This window comes from Atractosteus spatula, chromosome 22 (assembly GCF_055471065.1).
Source record: "Atractosteus spatula isolate fAtrSpa1 chromosome 22, fAtrSpa1.hap1, whole genome shotgun sequence".
In the NCBI taxonomy this organism is placed as follows: domain Eukaryota; kingdom Metazoa; phylum Chordata; class Actinopteri; order Semionotiformes; family Lepisosteidae; genus Atractosteus; species Atractosteus spatula.
Genome location: NC_142727.1, coordinates 16,073,007 through 16,096,769, shown reverse-complemented (window position 1 = coordinate 16,096,769; position 23,763 = coordinate 16,073,007). Strand labels below are relative to the sequence as shown.

The 23,763-nt window shown below is 43.7% G+C and overlaps 1 protein-coding gene and 2 long non-coding RNA genes across 3 annotated transcripts; 1 reads left to right on the top strand and 2 right to left on the bottom strand.

Moving 5' to 3' along the window:
• Nucleotides 1–5,897: 5,897 nt before the first annotated feature.
• On the top strand, nt 5,898–7,282 carry LOC148816894 (uncharacterized). Its single transcript, XR_016094726.1, has 4 exons — nt 5,898–5,926; nt 6,066–6,146; nt 6,361–6,415; nt 6,816–7,282. It is a non-coding gene; the product is annotated as an uncharacterized LOC148816894 (long non-coding RNA).
• A 3,892-nt stretch (nt 7,283–11,174) lies between these two features.
• Nucleotides 11,175–12,773, bottom strand: LOC148816893 (uncharacterized). The gene is made up of 2 exons (XR_016094642.1): nt 12,661–12,773; nt 11,175–11,663 (listed from the first exon to the last, which is right to left on the bottom strand). It is a non-coding gene; the product is annotated as an uncharacterized LOC148816893 (long non-coding RNA).
• Nucleotides 12,774–12,825: 52 nt separating this feature from the next.
• Nucleotides 12,826–15,576, bottom strand: LOC148816892 (uncharacterized). The gene is made up of 4 exons (XM_088939466.1): nt 15,525–15,576; nt 14,333–14,691; nt 13,411–13,531; nt 12,826–12,866 (listed from the first exon to the last, which is right to left on the bottom strand). The coding sequence occupies exons 1-4, from the start codon at nt 15,574–15,576 to the stop codon at nt 12,826–12,828; spliced, it is 573 nt and encodes a 190-aa protein (XP_088795592.1).
• Nucleotides 15,577–23,763: the final 8,187 nt, after the last annotated feature.

Genomic DNA, 23,763 nt, shown 5'->3' with positions numbered 1-23,763 from the left:
GGAAAATGACTAATAACCCGCTGATGAATGTTTTCCGTTCACTGTCGCAAACGCGAACGTGAGGAAAGGCGGGGTTTTTTTTTTTCGGAACTGTCTTTACCTGTTCCGTTGCTTTCCAGGGGTTAAACCCGGCTCAGGACGACGAGGGCTTCCCCCGGGAGCCGAGCGGGTGTGGCGGCGGCGAGGCAGCCCTCAGGCTCGACGCTCGGCGCCGGGCGGGAAGCGCTCCTCGCCCTCCTCGCGCTCCTCGCCCTGCCGCCGCGCCCTTCGGCTGCCCGCGCGCCTCCTCGAGCTGCCGCGCCTGCGCGCTGTCTCGCGCCCGCTCCCTGTCTCGCGCCCGCTCCGGAAGGTTCTGGAAGGGTCATCGTTTGATAAATGAGGGAATTGAGTCATTTATGAGAGGGTCGTGCTCGCCTACGATCTATACTTCCCATTTCCTTAAAATAATTTGTGTCATAAGACAGGCCATCCCAGTAGGTTTAATGTCATGAATAAAACATCATTTACAATATGGGAAAGAGTGAAGGCTGTCAGCAGCCTTCCTACAGAGGGAACACACCTAAACGATAAAGATTGGGACAACACAGTCCCCAGAGCGGCACTGAAGAAGAAAAATGTTTTTCTAAAGGAATACATGTGGGATACAGCCTGGTTAATCTCATACATATTGTTTACCCTCAAGAATTTGAGAAATACGATTCAAAAGTTTACATACAGTAACTTTTACATAAAATGTATCCAACTCGCTTTCTCATTGCAAAATATAGAAACCTAAACAAGACACTGTATAATACTGTATATTTATTTGTTTTTGTTTTTTCTGTTCCCGTGCTGTGATCTTTTGGAAGGGGTTTTCTGATTCTATTCATATTAATACTGGGCAGGTTAATCTGCTAATAGGTAACAGGTAATGTCAACCAAGTATCCAGAAGGGTCTCCTGATATTCCTTCTGAGGTGGGCTGGCAGCAGCAGGTTCCAGCTCATGGAGCACAGACCACAGTCCTGCCCCTCTGACACAAGGACAGCAGCCTGGGTGGTGAAGGGAATGACTATACCGGGTTTTTTCAGCATTTCCGATGGAGAGAATTAATTTGCTGACCCAGGAAGTCTGTTTGACAATTGGGGATGCCAGAGACACAAGTTCATCATTCTTGGATGGCATTAAACCTGAAAGTTAGTAAGCGTAAATGTATTCTTTTTATTCATATATAATATGATCTGGAGTGACACGGTGGTTAAAATTACTGCTGTGCTGCTCTGGGTCCCGGGTTTGACTCCTTTGACTGCGGAGCTTGAGAGGGAGCAGGTGCAGTCGCTCGGTGAGACTGAGACTGAGAGGACTCAATGAGCTACTTCAGTGACAAACTGGGAGAGGAAGTCAATAGTAAAGTCACTCATAAACACGAGGCTCGTCACAACTGCCATTAGGAAGCAGTACAGTAGACCTGCTCTCTTCGTGAGGTTTTGGAGATGAAGGCGAATATACACGACTGTACTGTATGGGGAACCGATGGGCTCAGATTCACCTCCAGTTGAAATGAATGTTTCCTGTACTGTGCAGCACCTGCATCCAGCGATGAGGGTCAAATGCCAAACTCTGCTTTAAGGCATATGCAGTACATACCCGTAATTTACTGATCTAACCCGCCACCTCAAGCCAAGAAGATGTACAGACATTAAAAAAAAACTCTTAGATGAAGGGCAGCGCATGCAACGCGTGACGCACATTCACACGTCTGTTGCTGTTGTCAATCTACACACGAAATAGCTGCATGTATCTCCGGGAAGGATCTCCGGGTGAATCGATATCATTTATCAACCCGAATAAAAACCGCTAAAACACGATCCATCTTTAAACTCAAACCCGCGGCTGCTGTTCGGGTTTGTTTTGTGACTTAATTGCAACTGAGTATCGCAGTAGTAGCTGCGTACCCTTATCTAGTATATTTGACCATTAAATGCCGTTGCGAGATTAAAAACGAACATTAAGTTGTCGGGGATATTCAGTTACAGATAAACACGACACAGACAGCGTAATTACACATTAACGCAGTTACCCGATTAATTGAAACGCGCTGCTGATGCAGAGTCCCTGCAGTTCGCGCTGACCGCGAAGTCCAGCTCGTCTCCAACTTTGTTCTTTCGCTGCAATTGAGCTCAAAGCCAGAGCGGACCTCCAGCTCGCACCGTTTTAATGAGCCCGCACCTGCGTGCTGCCTGCGAGAGGCCGCCTGAGGGGACCCCGCGGGTCGGGTCGGTAATTTGTTAAAGAGGTGGTTGAGCTCTGAAGGGGAAGACAGGAGAGGAGAGACACCGGCGTCCAGTCCTGGCTCCGGACGATAGGTCAGTGTGTCTTATGTTGGAGGTTAATGCATTAATGCACTTCTCTTAATTCAGCGTATTTTTTAACTTAAAAAAAGATAAAGATGAGAGGTATTTCGCTCTATGGTCGCTAGGTGACGCCCGGGACAAGTGCTTAAACTGCTGTTTCAAAGCCTTTCGGTTTCGTTCCGCTGACTGGCTCTGGAGGAGCTGCAGAGCCGGTGTGATTCACGCCGATGAGTCTCACCTGTCACACATACTCACGCTCTCGGGGTTTGTACCCAAAGAAAACCGCTTTATTGCAAAACAAGATACGTCTCATCAGCTGTTTTTTTAAAACTTTTTATTAAGGGTGGGGGTGGGGGGCAGAAAAGGCAGCACGCTTTTCAAGTCCTTCTCGCACCTGGGGAGCTGCATAATTGAACCTTAAAGGTTACACACGCTTCGAGACCGCCTTCTATAGCGCTCATCTCCCAAACGAGTTTTACGCGTTTGGTCACCCAGGTCTTGCCCTGAATTAGCCTCCTGCAGCTTAACTGTCCCTACAAACACAAAATGCACCTTCCCCTCTCGAACCTGTCGCCGCCGTTGTCCTTCTGGGCACGTATGCGCTTAGGTGTCCGCAAAACCCGTGAACCCGCTATTTAAAGGCAAAGACGCCCACCCAGTTGCTGGAAAAATATTCCAGGCAGCTAATTGAAGATTAATTTGGAAGATTAATTGAATAGTCATCGAGGTTCTATCAGGCCTGGCTTGGTGTGGCTTCAAATTACCTAAAAACGGCTAAAACGCGGAATTGGGTGATGAAGTTGGCCGTGTGCGCTTCGCACGCTTTGTAAACACAGCCTTTCAAAGGCACGGGTAACCCATGTGGAGGAAACTCCCACTCCGTACTCTGTCATTTAATCAGGGACATTAATTTACAACTAATTGAGCCGATGGTGAAGTAATTTATTGAAACTTTTTTTTCAAAAACGATTCAGATCACAAATAGTACACTGTTAGAAATTAGCGTTAATCCTGTGCCAGAAACGGGTTACGTAAGTCCCGTTTTTCTGGTTTGGATCAAGCAGTAAGAATGACTCTGCTAGTGCCTGATAGGGAGCCTCACCTGTGATTACTGTACATGACTATTTGACAGTGGTTGACTGTCAGTACCTCTCAAGGGTCTGAGGACTTGAATCAACTACTATTGATGGACGTTCTACACAGGAACACAACGTTTCGGCTGTGAAGCCTTCTTCAGGTGTAACCCAGCATTTTGACGACTTTTTAAATTGCTTCTCCACTGTGTAGGAGATCACAACGACAAACTCTGAGATACCTGTTACACTGTTTCCACGTCTTCAGTGCCAACCGTCTGATATTTGTAGAGGACATTTTCACCTCCTGTGCTCTTTGCACTTGGCTACAATAACTTTATTCAGTGTCTAGTGCTACGTTAAATAATAGTATCTTAAATAAATGATTATTCTCCATTTATTTCATAACTAGTTATTACATTCTTACATTCTTTTTTGTGTTTTCTATTAATACACAATAAGTGTATTATAATACACATATAAAATAAGTGTACACAATACGTTCACATTCTATTTAGGTACATTGCATTTGATTTGTACATATTTTTATCCGGTGGATAAAACTTCTATGTGGAACATATTAAACACTTCTGGAAATGTATCCTGCCTTGACACCTGCTGTTACAAAGGAACTAAAAGGAAACTCAGCCCAGACACCACCAGCAGCATAACCTGACACTGACGTGGCCGTCTCTGTTCTCCCGTATTGTGCCATAAAAACATGGACGATGATGTACATACACGAGAATTTAATGTGAGATATCTGTAAATATATGTTCACCAGAATGTTTTAGAAATCCTTGTATATTGTTTTTGTTGGTGGGCTTGCAAATGGAAAGAAAAAAATAATAAAAATTAAGTTGCAAAAAAACTATGGATGACCCCAAACTTCCTTCATCTAAACTGTGACAAGACTGATGTCATGCTTATCGGCACCCCTATTTACTTGTTAAGCCAAAGCTGTACCCTTTCTGTGGATGGTACTGTACTTGAGCTGCAGTCACAATTGAAAAAAGTGGGGGTGATATTTGATTCAGGCTTGACGTTTGGCGTTTGAAATATTGCCAGACTTCGTTCTATGTTATCGCTTAACTGTTGCTGAAAAGCTGGTCAACGCATTTGTTTTCACCCGAACTGACCCAAAGTGATCATACAGTTTTACTCCTGTCCTGGAGTCCCTGCACTGGCTTCCTGTCAAGTTTCGTGTCGGCTTCAATATCCTCATGCTCGCCTACAAGGCTCTGCATTGGCTCCTCAGTACCTGTCTGAGCTGCTATTGTCATGCTCCCCACCTGATATCAGAGGCTCCTTCCCTAAACTCTTTCAAATCCGGTCTCAAAACATTTTTCTTTAGAAGGGTCTTTATTTACTGTAACCGGTGCTGTTCTACACCCCTTTGCTGCTACCACAGCTCATCATCTACTGTCTCCTCTCATTGTGTATATATTGTATTTTTTTTCGTTCTGTAAAACACTATATAAAATAAAGTTTATTATTCTAAAACATTTACATAAATTTCATTGTTCATGCAGTTAGAAAAAAAAACTTTTGAATCATCCGAGTCGTCTTGTATAGTCACACAACGTCACGTGTGATCAATGACATACAGCGTGCTGAGTCCCTACTGTAGATTTTAACACCCTATCTTACTGACTTTATATTATATAATAATATTATATATAATTTATATCAAATTAAACGTGTTTGCTGTACTTTAAGCCAATGCGTATTGCAATGCGTATTGCGTATTGCGTATTGCGTATTGCAAGCTCTCTTGGCTTTAGGCTGAATAAGAGATGTACATGGGCGGTATTTTGTGTGGCCGGCCTGGTGGCTCCGCGGGCTGAACCATCGGACACGTCTAAAGTTCAGAGAGCAGGTCGACTCCCGGAGAGTCGTGTGAGTTGCAGTCGAGCCCCGAGCCTCCCCGTCAGTTCGAGATCTAAGCCCCAGGTGAAGCTCTCATGCTGTCGGGGTGAGTTTGTGCAAGTGGCTGTTCTCTACCACGCCGGCCGTTTTGGGGGGCTCCATTTTCGGGGCCTTCCAAAACAGGGCAAAGTGGGGGTTTAAGACCTTTATAAATGCATAGATCGGAATTCAATTCGAAAAAGCAGCCCCTTATACCACTGTGACACCTTCAGGACAGGTGTGGCACTAGCAGTGAGAGAGAGGTGCAGTTCTAACTAGGAGCGACAGGGGTCTCTCTCCAGCACGTTTCTCTTGATACGATCAACCGGCCGCAAGCTAAACAAGTCTGGCGAGCAGTTTTGTAGGGGAATGTCACTGAATCGGGTTCTCTGAAAATCCTTAGCCGTTAAATACTAAATTTATGATTTGGCGAGTTCAAGTTTCTATTTATCTTCAGTAACGTCAGTGTTGAGCCCTTGTAGCCGAGTGCACAGCTGTCATTCAGGAGCCGAGCCCGCCCCCAGAGTGACCTTCACCAGCGGACACGCCCCGTCCACCTGTTCCACAGGTGCGTCCGGCGAGATGGCGGCGGGGCGAGGTTCTGCGGCGTTAGGTGCGTTTGCGTTTTATTTCTAATTTTCTTATTTTAAATGCAAAACAATCAAATTTCACTTTGAGGAAAGTTGGACGAAAATGTATTGTTGTTGCAACTTTTGTTAATTGCATTCGTTCCTGTTTAATTTGTGTTTTAGGACGCCGAAATGAGTCTTCTGTTTGAGCGTGCTCTCCAAGTTCTGGAAGTCTGCATTCAGCGTTCTTATACTACCTTTCATGTAAGTATTTTTTTGAAGACATGGTATCTCTAGCTCTTTTTCGTTTAACGAGAAAAAGCTGTAATTTATCTTGAATCATTTACTGTATAAAGTTAGTAACTGTGTATCTGTTAGTATCTCTGCTTTTCGGAATCTCTTTTCGCTTTCCGTTCCGAAATGATAAACTTTTGCAAAGATTAAATGTACTAATTCGTATGTTTTCTTATTTCTCCAGGTGACAAAAGGATTTCAAAAACCGGCCTCCAGTTATTAAAGTGTTTTTTTCCGAGGTAAATTTTATTCTTATCTTACGCTATACTATTTATATTCGTGTATTAAAGACGACACGTATTTCACAGCATGTTAACACCAGAACGGTTTTATACTAATGTTATCAATTCTTTTCGTTTAGTTGTGCTTTTGCTGAATACAAATAGGAAACACTAAAGCGCTGGTTCTTTTTTAGGGTTATTTCTTCATAACCTACTTTCTAAATATTGGAGTGGTGGGACTGGGATGTATCTGTGATTTCTCATGCTGTTACCTATTGGTTTCTTGTTGAATTTGAGCGTGTTTGTATGTTTCTTTATTGGGGCAGTTTATTAAAGTTAAAAGACTTCAGAACTTCAAGTTAATCGATTCTGCAAGTCCGATATCCTGTTGACTTGATCCTTTTTCTTTTGCCTTCAGTTTCAGCGGCTCCTGCTTCTCTGCGCTCCGACGATCTCCTTTCCAATCCACTCCAGCCACTCGACGAGCGTTGGCAAGTTCTTCTCGACAATGTGTGCTTTTTCTTACATTTGATTTTTGATACCAGTGGCTTGAACTGTAGTGTACCCTTTATGTACCGATTTATCTTGTTCTTAACCTGCATGTTTCCTGTTGACTGCTGCTATTGTATGTGCTGCGGCTCCTGGTTCTCTGCACTCCGACGATCTCCGGCAATTTATTCTTGACAATGTGTGCTTTTTGTTACATTTGATTTTTGTTACCAGTGGCTTGATCTGTAATGTCCCGATTCAGTGCTGTATTTTATTCTTGACCTGCATGTTTTCTGTTGACTGCTGCTATTGTATATGCTGCGGCTCCTGGTTCTCTGCACTCCGACGATCTCCGGCAATTTATTCTTGACAATGTGTGCTTTTTCTTACATTTTATTTTTGTTACCAGTGGCTTGATCTGTAATATCCCGATTCAGTGCTGTATCTGATTGTTGACCTGCATGTTTTCTGTTGACTGCTGCTAATGTATTTGCTGTGAATTCTGCAATAAAAACTCTTGATTTCATTGTCTGCATTGTCCTGTATTTTTGAAGGTGCGAAGGGTTGTCTTGCAGCGTGCGCCACGGACCGCACTTCTTTGACTTGGAAAAGTGCGAAGACTCCCGCCTTTTTAGATAGACTATGGGGGGGGGAAAGGGTCCCTAGGAGGGAGCGTGGGTATAGCCCTGGGGGGAGGAGAACTGAGGATAGCTCTAGCCAAGCCCCCTCACTCCCAGCAGGAGGGGAAGGCAGGCTGGAGATGGCCTCGGCCCGAGAGAGAGGAGGCACCCAGGGCGGACTCAGCCTATCAGTCACAGCTTGCAACTGACAGACTTCTAAGTCCACACCAGGAGACCTGCCTCACTGCAGGGACCAAAGCCACCACCAACCTGCCATCCTCTCCTGCCGGGAGCGAGTGGGCTTGGCTAGAGCTGCGGTCAATCAGCCAGCCCCCGCCTACCCCACTCCAATGAGGGGGGGTGGGTGAGGCTCGGCTTGATTGCTACCACACCCTGAAAAAGACCCCAGATACTAAGTTTTTTGGCGGGAAAATCTGGACACGCTTAAAAAGGGGGGAGCCTTTGACCTTTTCAAGTCAAAAAGCGATAGGGCGTCCCCTTGCGGCCACAAACTGTTACCAAAATTTCTCCGCCAAAAAACTCACCAACATCGGGGTTTTTCGGGGTCAAGGGGGTACAGAACTCTGCACAAGAAATGAAAGAACAAAATCAAGGTTCAATCAACAATTTATTGAGCGAAAATTGCATACAACATAAAGCATTCCAATATGACAGATGCACAGGTTTTAAATGAAAATTAGCATGCATTTAAATGACAAAGTGTTAAAACACAGCTGGGTATTTAAACGCTACATTGAAGTTTACAAGCAAGCAGAATACAAAACGATTTGCATGCAACTATACAGAAAAGCACAGATACATACAACACATTACTGTTTCTCCAAGGGATCTGTCGAGGCAGTGACCAGAACGAAGATTTGAACTTCTCTGCATTTCCTGTAAAACAAAAGAAATCGGTATTAGTTGTGCTCAGGTGGAAGAGCTTTCTGTTACAGATAGGATCTCGAAATTCTCCTAGCTAGAAAGATCGACCTTGCGCGAATAATACGTTATCAGTTAAAAAAGCGTAGTTGCCAGTTCACAGTAGCTTTGGGTGCCCCAAAATGCTCCGGCTTAGAAGGATTTAAACTTCTAAATTGAATGTGTGCAAGTACCTAAAGCAGGCTACATATCTATCAATGAAGTATGAACTATTTCCACGACGTTTAGCTTCATTAGTATTTTTTGCAACAAATTAACACGTGAACAATACATTGTAAACTCTATCAGGTTAATGGCGGTACATTCAAGTTTTAAATCTTCCTTGTAACACAAACATTTGTGATACAATTTTGGAAGCGAAAACGGTTTCACGCACACCACCGCCAGATTAAAAACAATCATCCTAGTTTTAGCAAAACGTGTGTGCTATAGGCAGCAGGTTCACTTTTTTGCTTCTGGTCAGCAAGACTTGTACCGAGGAATAATTAACACAAAACTGTCTAGGTGTTTTCTAATTTGAATTTTCGTTTGTAAAGTTGCTTCTCAACGCTCTGTTTTCAGGATAGTTTTCAAGACATACGTATGGACTAAGAAACAAGGGTTTATACTTACGTTTATACTCCGGGTAGTTAAAAGCCAACCTTGTCCTGCCAAAAGCCACCAAACTGAAAACACAAAAAGAGTTTAGGAATTTAGAACTCAAAGACCATTTAAAAGTAGGAGTACTGGTTGCTATCAGCGATTTTTACCACTAATATAAGAACCTATATCGTCAATACCAAACCGCAACCAAACGAATAACATTAGAAAAACCGCTATTTCCCAAAGAAAACACATGCATTCTTCTGGGAGATTTGGACTACATAATTGAAAATTATATAATTATTTGTCTACATACGAGTAAAAAAAAAAATAAAAGTCGCAGAACAAACTCACTCAGCTCTCTTCTCTCCAGCAGCACCTGGCGAACAGGTAGACGGGGCGTGGCCTGCGAGGGATGTCATTCATGTGGGCGTGGGCACAGACTGACGCCACAGGTAGCTTTTTTTCTGCTTTTGAAATATACTGGAGCTAAATGTTTAAAAATACGTAGGTGCTCACTTCTCACCAGGACACTCCCTATTCTACTATCCGGTTTGCCCCAGTGTTGCACCACAGATATGTGACATCTCATCTGTACACGTTTATCACACACTGCTCAATTTACTGCCTCTGTACTTATTATTAATCTAAGCAGCTAATGTGTTTAACTTGGAAAACAAAAGGCTGTGATGGAGACAAGGCATTCAATCCATGTAGCTATTTGGTTTCCTGGGCAAATTTACCCCTGGCCATGACCTAATACCCCCCGTCTCTGAACTGGCCTCATCACTCTGCTCTCCTCCCCACTGAGAGCTGGTGTGTGGGGAGCGGACTGGAGCATCATCCAGGTGGGGCTGCACACTGAGTCCCTACTTGCACTTTGAGTGGAGTGTCCAGAAAAAGTGCTGCATACTGTAAATACACTAATTTATTATGATTGATTATTATTAGATGTGTTATATGCAAGAAACATTTGCACCCATTTACACAGCTGGGCGTTTTCCTGGAAATTGAAGAAACAAAAACACGACATACACCAGGAACTCCAGAAGCTGTCTTCAGTGCCACACCTGCTATCAATGACAGGTCTGCAGTATCTGTTCACCCCACAAGCCAAGTTACTCAGCTTCAAGCAGTAGCTTGATTTGGGGTTTTCAATAAGAGCCACCTTGAAAAGAACAACACATGCATAGAGCTATACTCTACAAGGGGGTGCAGTTTACTCCTCTCCACACTCATGAGTTACTTGTGGAGGTAGAAGTGTAGGGATTCTAAACCCTCCTTACAGACTTCTTGTATCTGTCTCAGATGTCTGCAAAACCAAGACGTACCACTTTCAGAGGACTTGAGGGATCTGGAGCTGAAACTGACTCCTGCCCCAAATGTCACATTATGAATGGTCTCTGAAAGAAAGGGACAAACAACCAGTAAAAGCAGATTTAGGAAAAGTAGCCATAAATTGAGGAACGCAGTATTTTTTCCTGTGGTGTGCACTGACAGAACAGGCAAGTCCAGAGTTGTGGTTTATGCTGGTTACTATGGCTCCTCCATTCTTCTGTGCTCAACAGTGGGGATTTAAAAGAGAGCCTGAGGAACAATAAGTCCTGTCTGCTACTTCACACCAGGGGGTAAGGCTGAGGGCTGGCTGTTTGCTCAAGCTGGGGCTGTGGTTGCTCTGCCAGCTCCACTCCACACAGCTCCAAGAGCACCAAGACTAAACACAGAGAGAACACACTGAACTGGATCCTGTTTCCCACTTCCTCTGGGCTGCGGTACACCTGGTCTTTGTTTTGAGTCCCACACAGGCAGTGGCTTGCATTGCATTTGGAGTATGATCCATGTCAGGTTTTCACAGAGTGTATGGTCTTTGGTTATAAGGCAAGTAATATTAAATGTTTTCAGTCTATTTGTGTTAAAATGCATTGTCAGAGTCATTAGAGATATTAAATAAGATATTCAATTTGTATCTAATATTAAAATATGTTTTGCATTTCCACAGCAGTTTGTACAAGCTGCAACTTATAAAAAACAGATATGTAATAAGGTACTTTTACTTTCCCTGAACTGCATTATGACTTTGAGAATGTTTTGATGCCTAAATGATCATGATCCTAAAAAAAAGAGGACAAAGGCCAAAAAAGTGTACTTAAAATTTTATTTGTTTCTGTTACACACTGTACAACATACCGTCCCATTAAGTTATTGCAAATATGCAGTGAAAATCCTTACAGGTGAAATGCTTTAATAAAAGAGGTTCCTATCCTTTCCTTCCAGTTTTCAATATCATGAACAACAAACAGGCAACTTAGAAATCAAAACCTCAGACCTGCAGCTCAGATAAATCCTTTTTCTAATTTTTTACTAAATAATTATCTCTATCATTTCCTGTCCTAGGATAATTGATAGGTGATGAAATTGCTATGTTTTCAAAAGGATCGGCCCATTCCCTTTCATAATAAATACGGGTACAAAGAAAAAGGTATTAATTCCTCCTGCATTCTAACCCCCCAGTTCTGTTTCCTGACCAGCTTTCAGAGAGGAGTCCCTTCCTCCATCAGCTGCTCGTATTCCAGCAGGTCTCCCATGTCCTCATCCACGGACTCGGTCAGCTCAGACAGGATCACATCCAGGATCTGGTGGAACACAAACGCAAAACTGTCACAAGGCTGGGTGACGGCTCGGAGCTTGACCCCCTTTCGTGTGTGTGTGTGTTGGGTCAGGGAGAGCAACAGCTTACTGCAGAAAACTCTGCAATCCTACCTGGCTGAGCTGTGTTAAGGAGGCTGTTCTCTCCCCTGTGCTCTGGAACTACAAAATGGACCACAAGGCTTAAGAACAGCTTCCACCTGCTGCAGTGTGCATTCTCAACAGCAGTGCCTCAGTGGCCCAATTCACCTCTGCACTATGCAGTTTTTGCATAGTCTACCAGGTACTACTACAACGTATGTATTGTTCGTGTTGCTATTATTTATCATGTTTGTATGTTTTTGTTATGTCTGGTTTGCGTGGTGTTGTCTGATGTACTGTGCATGTTCCAAGAGATCAGCGCGAATAAGAATTCCTGTGTACATGTACGTATGGCAATAAGCTCCTCTACTCTACTCTTCCCCAGCTACACTGTTGCTTAGAGCAGAGGTGTTAGGCATTTTGTTTTTACAATTTCTTTATATCAAGCTTGAACAAAGTATCAGGTTAAGCCTTACAGGAGTATTTACAAACTAAGCTGAATCTAATGTGGGAAAACTACGCATTTCCCATTCCCCTTATATCTCATTACAGTTATTGTACCAAAGAAGGAAAAACAGATAAACATTTCATTTCATAATAAAGACTTCCTTTATAAAACATTTCAACCTTTCCATGTTTGTGCATCTTTCCATTTCGCCATTGGAAGAATCCCCAACAGTCACAGAAAATGTGCCGTAGATCACTCAAGGTGAAATACTCCAGTGCCCTGGACAAATACATCAGAAACTTGAACATCACTGCTACACAAAAGCCCTGAAATCTAGGACCCACTTTCTAAACCATGTAACAAACAGAATCACAGCCCGAGACACAAACGCGCGACTGCCTTGAGACCCTCGGATCGGAATGGCCTCAGATTGGTCTTTCAGGCCAGACCCTCACCACATCAGTAACGATCTGCTGGTGGTGACTCCGGACAGGCGCGCTCTGCAGGGTCTGCTCTCGGAGCCTCTGGACACTGAACAACTGGTGGATGAAGATCTCTATCATCCAGCCTGCAAAAGAAACGAGAGAACAGACTGGAAAGTAGTACTGTACATGCGTGTTTTACCTCTTTACCTGAAGACGAGCATCTTGAAAGTCATGTGCTGCAAAAGTGTCAGTTTGAGGGTGTTTCTAAATGTTTGGATAAGGCTGTCGTCCTTCTAAATAGTCTGATATTAAGTATAAAAGTCCACTTCTGAATATAACGTCTATCAATGCACTAAACTGTTATGAGAAGCACTACTGTTGCAGCCATCTGTATAGTATACAGTACTGCAGTAAGAGCATTTAAGTCAAAACGTAAACGGCCTTTGCTTTCCTATAAAGAGAACTCTTCCACACACTTAAATAAGTCACACATGTGGACGGTAAAGTAAATGTAACTGTAACTGTAAATACATTAGTTAACTGTTCCAGTCTGTTCGCAGACTGCCTTCACCCCAGATGTTACTACAGTACATGCATCTCTCATGCTTTAGGCGGTTGAAAGTTTTAGAACAGGGGCTGTGTGTGGTGAGAGATCACCTAAGGTAATGACATTCCATGTCCCTTAAATAAATGTTGCCTTTAATAAATCATAAAAACTCCATGTCCTTTTTGTTGAATACATGTGGAGGGGACATATCCAGCTATATAGATGACACCTACTGTCCAAGAGCCTCCCTGACAGTTCCTTTTCCAGAAAGCACTGTCCCTGGCTGGCTGCCAGCTCCACCAAGTGACCCATCAGGAACACGTCCAGCAGCCTTCTGGTTGCATAATGGCTGACCTGCAGAGTAAAGCCGCAAGAAAGCACACACTGCAGCAGGTACAGAGGACCTCCACATTTACATCTACAAGCAGACTGGAAAGACAGGAACGGGAACATGCTTATTTTTACTAACTTTCACGAAAACAGATTATGAAAAGCAGAGTGCCTGGTTGCATTAACCTGCACCCTCAGGTTTCTTTTCCATTCCACTCACCCTGAGCATTTGAACTAATGTTTTCAGGCTTCATAATAATTATGAATGTCAAGGTTTTAAAACCTCGGCACTTTCATGTCTAAAACTGATATATTTTGATTTATTTTCCACATAGTTCTGAATATGTCACAGATAATCCACGGTATTTAACGAATCAGAGGTTCAGAGTGAAGCTATCCTGATGCCAACTGGACATATTATGTTACAGTACGTCACTACCATATCTACAAAACCCAGTACAGGACACATAGCTTGCTCTTTTTAGTAAAGGAGATAAAACGGATGTGCTAAAAAGCACAAAATATTAGTATTCATACTCGGAGGACATTTTAGAGGTAGCAAAATCAATCTTTAAGTTCTTCATCATCTGTATTATCAGTGACAGAAACTGGTTGGAATTGACCTCTACCATGTTGCTGGCTTTTTTTTAACAAGTGTCAGGATGTAATCATTAATTAATCATACAGAGTGTGTGTGTATTTAAACAGTTACTTGCAACCACTACACTCGTGTCTAATCCATTTCGAACTGGTATTATAATGCCTTTCACTCTTTAGAAAGCTACACAGAATAGAAAGCCGGATATAAGCGTCCGTGCGCTGTACCTGGGCGAGCTGGCAGGCAGCGGTCTCGGAGTCGTGTTCGGCCAGCACTGACAGGGCGACCTCCCTGGCCTCCTGGGCCACCACCTCAGGGAGCAGCTCTTCCTCCAGCTCGGCCTCCAGCTCTGCCTCCTCCTGGGCCGCCCTCGCCTTAAGCAGACCGAGCACAGACGCCACATTACCAGCCCAATTCCTGCTCGACCTCCGCAATATCGACCCATCATCAGAGAGAAGCTTATTCGTGGCAAAGCTGGAGCCTGTCCAGGCGACACCAGCCCATCGCAAAGCACACACCAGTCCAAATGACAGATGTGTGTGTTTTTTTTCGTGGACCAGAACAGCTTTGAGCAGCGTGAGGAAACCTGGAGCACCAGGAGAAAGCACAAGCACAAGGGGGAATCGAACCCGCAACCTCAGAACTGTGAGGCACTAGCTGCCATGTCTCCATGCCTCCTCCTTCCAGAACAGAGATGGAATAACACAGTATTGCATGACGTGTCACAATATGTTTGTTTCTTCATTGAGAGAGATGGGGCCAGTGAAGCTCAAGAAGGTCCTATGCCTTCGCCTCTCGAGATGGGACACAGCAGATTGCCCTCTGCTATTTTCTGAAAGTTTTGTTTTTTATTCAAGAATGAATGAACAAAGGAAGTTGAAGCATTTAAACTTCTAATCGTTTGAACTTATGTTTTCAGGATATATAATAATTATGAACACCTTGCATTTGTCTAGTGTTTTTCATCCTAAAGGATCCCAAAACACAATTTACACAAAGTGGCTGCAGCAAAAGCTTCGCAGAGCGCCTCAAATGATTGTGCAGTTTATTAACCTCAGCGGCTCACAGACTTAATGCAGTTATGCCTCAGAGGCATGTACAACCAAATACTGACTTTTCCACTCTGCAATTAACTTAGAATCAACAGAAATCACAGGGCTGAACGCAATGTATCTGTTCCAACATAAACAAATCTATATATAGAATTACCCAAAAATAAGCTGCATGTTATACATATTATTCATGTTAATTTAATTGTCTCAAACACACATTGCTAAAAAAAGCTCTGCGTTTCTTCTGTCAATATTCTGGCACTATATGTGCATTAACAGTAGTGTCAACTGTTTCCTTTAGCTGAAAGCGAGTCAGTGAAATCAGAGACGACGATTTATCCTGGACAGCTGTCCTCGGCTGACTCACAGAGAAGCGCCAGGGGGAAATCGTTCGACTTCTCCGGGTCCCCCCACCACATGAGGTCGGTCAGCGGGGGCTTACCACTTCCGGGAGGAGCAGAGCCAGTGTCTCAGACAGGACGTCCGAGGCGCAGTGGTGGACAGCTGCCTGGGCCAGGTGAGTGTCCACCAAGTCCTTCACTGAGGTCCGGATCACTTCTGCGGACACGTCGTGCAGCACTTCCTCCAGAAGCTCATCGAGCACCCAACCGGACAGCGGCATTAGGCTTTCCACTGCAGTCGCACTGCCCCTGGACCTCGAAGGACATGGAGAGCCAGTCTGGGTATCGCCTCGCCATCTGGTATAATAGTAACTTCACTGTGACTATCTGGCTTTGCACTATGTGTAAACTACGGAGGCCATTTAACCCCTTTTTAGCACAGGTGCAAATCACTTTCAACTGCTCCTTCACAAGCAAGCTCTTCAAGGTAAATCAGCCGTGATGACAAGGCCTGAAGGGGGTTTTACAGATTCACAACACTTTTTCACCTTTATTTCTTTTGCAGGCATGGCCTCAGGAGGTCACTATGTTCCCAAAAACAGAATTTACAGTCCCAGAAGCAAGATCTAAAGTTTAAGAATTAGCACAGAAGAAGAGTCTGAGATGCGTCAGTAATAGAAGCAGAGCTGCCACTCATGGTTCCTACAGTGTGCTCTAGGATGATGGTCTGATTGTTCCTGGCTTCCTTCTTTGTATCTCTGTGAAGGGTACTGGTGGGCAGCCTAGCCTGTTTTCCAAAGGAGTGTCATTGTACAGAGGTGACAAGAATGACCACAGTTCTGTATGGCTTTTCAGCGACAGGAATCAGAATTTCCCTTACAACGATATGAGTTTGTGAATTAAAAATGATATTTTGTGTGCAGCTATAGGCGTCAAACTGGGAATCACACACAAATGTTTGTTGTTGTACACCTTCCTATAATTATAAACTGCTTTTAAAAAAGAAAAAGAAAAAGAAACTTACCCTACATGTCTGCTTCTCTTTGCAGTGTCTTTAGCAGCGTGTTTCACAGAAGAGCCCTGGAGACAAAGCATGAAGAGAGAAAGTCAAGCGCTGGCCAAACCATGAGTTAATTCCAGGATGGCTCTATTCTTTCATACACAAAAACACGCCTCTGTAGATGAAATACTGTATGAGCAACTTGAATGAAGCAATGACAAGTCAAAAACAGGGAGCAGGACACTGTATGGACCAATAAGGGAAACATGGGGAAGAAAATAAAATGCACATTCTACACATTTCAGTTAGTTTGTAAAATAGAGATTAAAGACCCTCATAGCAAATAAAAAGGTCACAGATGTGAAGAAAATGTGCCTGAAAAGCTGACCTGCAGTAGACCACAGTGAGACAAAAGGTGTGTACGATCTGACCTGGGTTTGGAGGTGCAGAGCAGCGTGGTGCTTGAGATAACAGCTGAGAGGCAAAGAAATGACAACGCCGCAGGGTATTGTGCAGCTAGGGACCTGACTGCGGCCACTGCAGCAGCAAGGGGAGAAAATACTGAGGAACCAGAGATCGTGTCCAACACCTGTACAGACTCCCTTGAAAACACCTCAATCAGCAGGTCTGGGATCAGCTCATCACACAGCAGCTCTCGGATGAGGGAATTCACAAACTGCTGGGCAAAGGCCTTATTCTCCATGAAGTGCAAGGCTGCAGCGTGATCCTGAAACGAAATAAAGACAAAAAGTGCTTTAAAGACCAAGAGCAAGAGCAAGAGCAAGAGAGGGCTGAGCTGAGCCAACGCAACGTCACCCCAAATGTTCAGGGCGGATTTTTGTCTTTTACCTCCCCCAGTAACACTAAAACAATCATCGCTGCAGGCGACCCTGAAGGTGGAAATTCAGAGCGCACACGCGCACTGGTAACAAGAAAGCACCCTCTCTTCACAAAGGAGCTGGGTGTCTGGAACTGCTCGCTCTTTCCTGTCCCGACGAACAGTCAGGAGGGATTCTGAGACGGACCAGCAACTCGGCCGCCAAACAAGCAAGGTGGCCTTGGTCGAACAGGACAAACTGCTCCATCTGCAGGGTTTCCAAGCGAAAGTGAAGTTATTTTCTACCCCCTCCAGACGTCCAGTACGGCTTAAGAAACAGAGTGCCCTTACAGGAATTCATTCTCCATTTGACATTCGTGATCCTGTCGCCTGTGTCCGGAGTCCTTGATCTGCTGCAAAAGGATGAAGAGCAGACCAACATGTTCCCCACAAAAACATCCGCCCCCAAGGCAGGAATGGCATTTTCAGAGATACATTATTCATGTTTTTTTCGGCCACATTTAACCCCTGTAGTAAAGGCTTGATCCGGCTCTGGGCTGAAGTTAACCCGCTCATATCCAGGTTTCTGCTACAGCCTACCTGCCTCTCCCGCTGTGCTCGCTGCCGCAGAGTGGAAAGTGCCAGGTCTCCCCGTCGTTTCTCCGTTTCACTCTGAGCGTGCTCTGGGCTGGGTCTCTCAGTGACACGTGCAGCTGCAGCTTCGTGTTTGCTCCTGCTAACAAGAAAACATCAGTTTTCTGTCGGGACAGGACCACATCATTCTCCCGTTGTCAAGCTCTGGCTGACAGAAAAGAAAGAGTAAAAAAAAAAAAAAGCTACCAGTCTTAAGATAAGATCTATAATTGTTACAGCTCAGGGGCATCAAAATGTTTATGTTATGTGATTTCACATCACAGTACCCTATTGTAAACAAAGGGTACTTTTTGAGTGTTTTCACAACTGCCTGTGGTTTTTGAAACAGTCAAACGATTCTACTAATTTTTGACTGGGATTAAACAAATTGCCAATGAATCATTAAGTCATCTCTCATGGGAAATTTAGGCCCAAAGACGGGATAAATAGAGCAGACAGAAACTGCAGAACAAATATAATAAAAGTGAGAGGAACAGAAGACAGAAGGCATAACAGAATTGCTTCCTTCTTAGACTGGGACTAAGGAACACATACTAAAGGGACCAACTTTGTTCCTGTAAAAGGATCTGTTGTTTTATGTTTGTAGAAATACTGATCTCCTGTCTGTGGCATTGGCCAGGCTATAAGAAATCCCGCATTTTGTTTTGTAACCCATTGTTAGCAGCTGGTAAAAATGTCCCCATTTGTTTAGAATCCATTTAGGGAATACTTTTTCCTGAGTAGGATCGTTTTTTGAATAAGACAAAGGGTCTCTCTGTTCTCTTGATGGTGTTTGTGCCACAGTTACACAGGGAATTCAGCAGAATATCAAAGTACAGATCTGTTTCTCACAGAATTTATAAATATCTGTATGGCTGTAAAATAGTGTATATTGTGTATTTGTAATTTGGAAACAATATATATCAGTCACACTTTTGTTAGACTTGGAGAAAATATTATTTAGGCTTGAACTGAGTAAAAGCACTCTGTGTCCTTTTTATAAAACATCAAAACCAGAAAATGAACACTGCCTTTTTAAGCCATAAGAGAAAGCAAATGAGGAGGCACTTCTGTACTCAAATGACTGTGGGAGTCTGGAACAAATTACCCTCTTCAAAGACTATCCCACCACCAGCTGGATGAAGTCCTCAGACCAACTGGCTGCTACAAACCAAACAAATCAGATGCGCCAAATATCCTCCCCTTGTCTGCAAACAATTTTAATATATTTACTATAATGTAATATATTGACTTATAGTATTTTGGGGAAAATAATCTGACAACAAAATTGTCAGTCTGGGTTTTATTAAATATCTAGGTTTTGATCCTGAATTGCACACTGTGCTTAAACTTTTCTGTTTATCACTTATCATAGGATGGTATCAATAGCTGTTAATCCATAACGATTCATTTATAATGACTGAAACACAAATTTACGATTCTTATTCATTCATTCATGTATTCTTCCATGCCTTCATTTCTTTTTAGTACAAAAAGTGATATTAACAATATTGTTTTCCTGGATGATTCCTGTGGATTAATAATATTCTACCCTAGAAAGTAATAGCATACAAATGCCATTATTTTCTGAAAATAAACTCTGAAACAGTTTAGAACAACACCTGATGCACAGTTTTTGGCCAATAAAACGCAAAGCAGTCAGGATGTCCCAACAACTTTACCTGCCATCTCCAGGAAGATGAGGATCTCGGCTTCTCGCCTTCCTCCTCTGGTCTCTCAGGCTGGGGGACAGTGAACAGAATAGGTTCGGATATTAGGTGGTGTTTTGTAGCTCAGTTACCCCACAGACCTGCTTGAGCAGCCACTGTACTTTGAAACAAATTTTTTTCAAACCCTTCTAAAAAAACTCAGAAGAAACAACCACTTATCACTGAGTTTCTAAATATGTTTGGTCATTAATTGGCCTTACTAATGAGGGTGAGTAAGACTGTTAACTTTTTAGTCCTATACTAGCACAGAAGTCTAAATATCATACAGCATAAAGCACATACATGTACAATATGGCAAATTATAATTTGGGCAATCATATGGAATACAGTGCTTCATTACAATAAAACTGAAAAGCACCGATTTATTCATTTGAATATTTTTTTACATTATTTTCTGGAAGCAAGCCTTCCAGACTTTGATTTGCAGGTAATGGTTACCTGGGCAGGTATGTGGGGGTGCCGTGTTTCCTTCTGTCTTTCTGGTTGGCTGAGGGGGACGCGGAGATGAAACTGCTCTCACCTGTGCTGGCCACTGTGCTGAGCTTCTGCCGAATCCGCGTCACGCTGAGAGAGACACACACCAGGTTTCAGGCACCAAGCGCTGCCCAAGCAGACATGCATACAGTACTGTAACCCTGTTGCTTTTCAATTCTTTTCCCACAGGAGGCAAAGCTAAGCAAAAGTGACAAAAATAGCATGACGAGGTTCTGTATTACACTCTCCTGTAACAAACAAGCAACGCAAATGGAGGCACAGATATTAGGAGGAAAGACACAGATTCCTGCAAAGTACAGGTCCCAGAGGTGTGCCATTGAGGTAGACAATGGTGATGTCAAACAGGTTCACCTTTCTTGCAGCTCCGGCCAGCTTTTTTCTACCTTCTTCAGCGCCATCAAAGGTCTAAAAAAAGACGAACAAATTTCTATTGAGAAACATCTTTAATCCGGAGCAGACGTGGAACATAAAATGAGGAAGAAGATGCAGAATAGAGCGGAAAATACAGAGGATTTAATCAGTTTCTACTGGTGATTCCGGTCATGGAGAAGTTTGTTTGTTTACAAACAAAGGAAAATAAACGTGTTCCTAAATTGAAAAATTAGCAAGGAGCTAGACAGCCAAGACTACATTCCTGAGCTTTCTACCCCTCCCTGCACATGCTTGGAGCCGCAAAGGAGGAACCCCTGAGCTGTGCATGTCCGTGGACAGAGAACCAGCGTGGAGCACTAGTCTGTCCCCTTCTGAACAGCTCTGAGAGAACGACAGCAGGCCGGGGGCCAGGGGGCACAGAGCTGGCACAGCTGCCCCCTGAGTGTGGCGACACTCGGGGCCAGGGCCTCCGCAGGCGCTGGAGAACCCCGCCCGAAGTCGGGGACCCCCAGCGGTGCGTATAGGCGGGCCGGGCGGCTCACAGCAGGGCATGACGCCTCGGCCGGGGCAGGAGAGGATATAGCGCCATGCGGATGCAGTCTGGAGTTCAAGGCCTACGGCATGCCACCAGAGGGACAAGGTGGGCACCAGCGCCAATCGACAGAGCCGAGTCACCCCAGTACACAATAAGATCTCACCTCCCCAATTATATCATCCCCTTAATTTAATAGCGCCATTGATCTGCCGGTTTTTATGCCATAATAGTGATGGCACATCAAGATTAACAGCTGTCAAATGATCAATATTCAGTTTCTTCGAGCTTTAGGAGCGCTGCATAGGATACACTGCTGCGACACTCGGGCAGTTTGTTTGTTTTTTTATCTAGGAACGAATATATTTATTATATCTCTTGCAATGTTAGTCAACCACACGAGTTTGAAGACTCGCAAAACATAAATGTTTACGTTTACAGTAACATTTTCTTCGTGCTTCAGGAGCACACCATACACTGCTGTAACACTCGGCCAGGTTGTTTTTTTATGTAGGAATGAGTATATTTAGTATATTTCTTGCAATGTTAATCAACCACACGAGTCTGAAGACTCGCAAAACGCGAATATGTTTTTACTCATTCGGTTGCAGTGTTGCATGCGAGTCCTTCATGCAATAGCCTTCAAAGCAAACGAAAGTGCAGGCACAGTGCGAGGTGCACTGGGTTAAGACAAACTGGGAGGAAAACGCTTAGGTTACAAGCTGATACCTTTTATTGTGAAAAAATACACATTACCGTTTTTAAGCCGCGTGAGTTTCCAGAAGAGGAGATCAAATGGTCTGATCTGCAAACGCGATTGCTTTGATCTCAGTTCGTAGTTTCGATTGGTCAGGAGTAATGCACCGTATTGTGGAGAGATGCAATACACTTTCTCTTAATCTGGGCTGCAAATTGAGGAGACCCGTGTAGCCGTTTCATCCGATTACCCGCACTGCTCTTATTAAGAGTCTTACCTTTCCTTCCAATCACTTAACATCTCGTAGAAACATCTCGGGCATGGACAGTATAGTCCGGGATGTGACTACTGCGCGGCACATTAGCTTGATAACATGAATTTAAACTTGTATTCCGACTTCATAGCTGCTGGAGGCCCGTGCTTCCAATTCGGTGCTTGCTGTATCGGTCGCGGCTGCAGCCTTGACAACCGACACCCCCAGACGCCAGTTTAAAAGCACTGGTAGCTATCATATACAGTACAGACGGACACTCCCTAGGAACAAACTTCAGGGGAAACGTTTGCAACATATAATGTGACATTTACGATTGATATAATCATCATTTCCCCCCCAGATTATTCTTATTTACTTCGCATTTTGCTTTTATTGAAATCGTCCATGGTCTTTGTTCAGCTGTTCCGCGTTTTAGTGCCTTTCACCGTTGTTATACTGTCCCTCTCATGGGAGTTCATTTGTTTGTTTGTTTTGTCTTGACAGTTTTCACCTAGCTCAGGAGATTCATGAGCTGTAGACAAAAAAAAACCACTTTTTCTCTTAGATTCTCTGCATTTAAATTTGCTCGTTCAGACTCCAGAACAGTTTGGAAGTCATACCACATATTAACTATAATGTTTAATATTAGGTATGCTATTACTTTACATTCTTACCATGTTATGTTTGTTTTCAGGTGGCAACGATGGAGTGTAACAGACCTTTTATTATTCTTTTTCATGTTATTAAAGAAAGATCAGTTGCGGATCTTCAAAGCTTCTTCAGAGTAATTCTTTTTAAGACTGGTTTATCAGCTGCAGCAAGTTTTTTTTTTCTTTTAAATCTCTGCACCCTGAAATATACTGTAGGTTTTTAAATTAGTTTTGTTGTTCATCTGACAATTCCTGTCTCCACTGACATGTTTCTAAGCCCGTTTAAAAATCAGTACAGCGAGAACACACTGTTGCAGGGTTAGGTAGCCATTCTTCTGGTATTCATTCTGCTTAATGAAAGTTATTAAGTGCAGTTTGGGAGGGATAACACACGCAAGTCAGTCTCACACAGCTGCACCTACAGCAATCAGCATCATCAGTAATCCAGCTCCATAAGCTGAACTTGTATTTGTCTCAGCCATCCTCTCCTGTCTGAGTGGGGTTGGAGCCTCCTCACTCTGTGGCCAGGAGGCTGGCTAAGCCAGACTTCTCTCACCAAGTGTTTTAAACATCCACAAAGCATCCCGTTCTTGGATGCTGTTGTCCACTGCGAAATTGTCTTAACGATTTCAATGAGCCTTTCAGCTTTAGTATAGATATAGACTTACAGAGGCCCTTAAACCCTGCAGGTCTCTGGTGCTTCATCACCAGGTTTGCCTCCTCTTTCATACTACCCTGGGTGAGCGGACTGAATGTGTGTTTGACTTTAAATGCCAGAAGAGCTACTGGGGACGATTGAAGAAAAGAAACAAGGTGTTTGTTCTTTGCGTGACAGTCGTCTGATTCATTGCTTTGCAGCTCAGAGCTAGAGTACATGCACACTGTGAAGATGTGTCCCATTGCCAAGCTGGCATCGCACCTCCTAATGGCCAGTGCAATACAGAATAGCCAGCTGCTACAAGCACCTCTACAGAGTTTCTCAAAACTGCATGAGTAGTCAGTTGTGTTGCCCCCAGAGCCACCAGACCACCCAGGGAAAAAAAGCAGAGATTACTTCCAACTCTTATTACTTCTACAGCAACACCA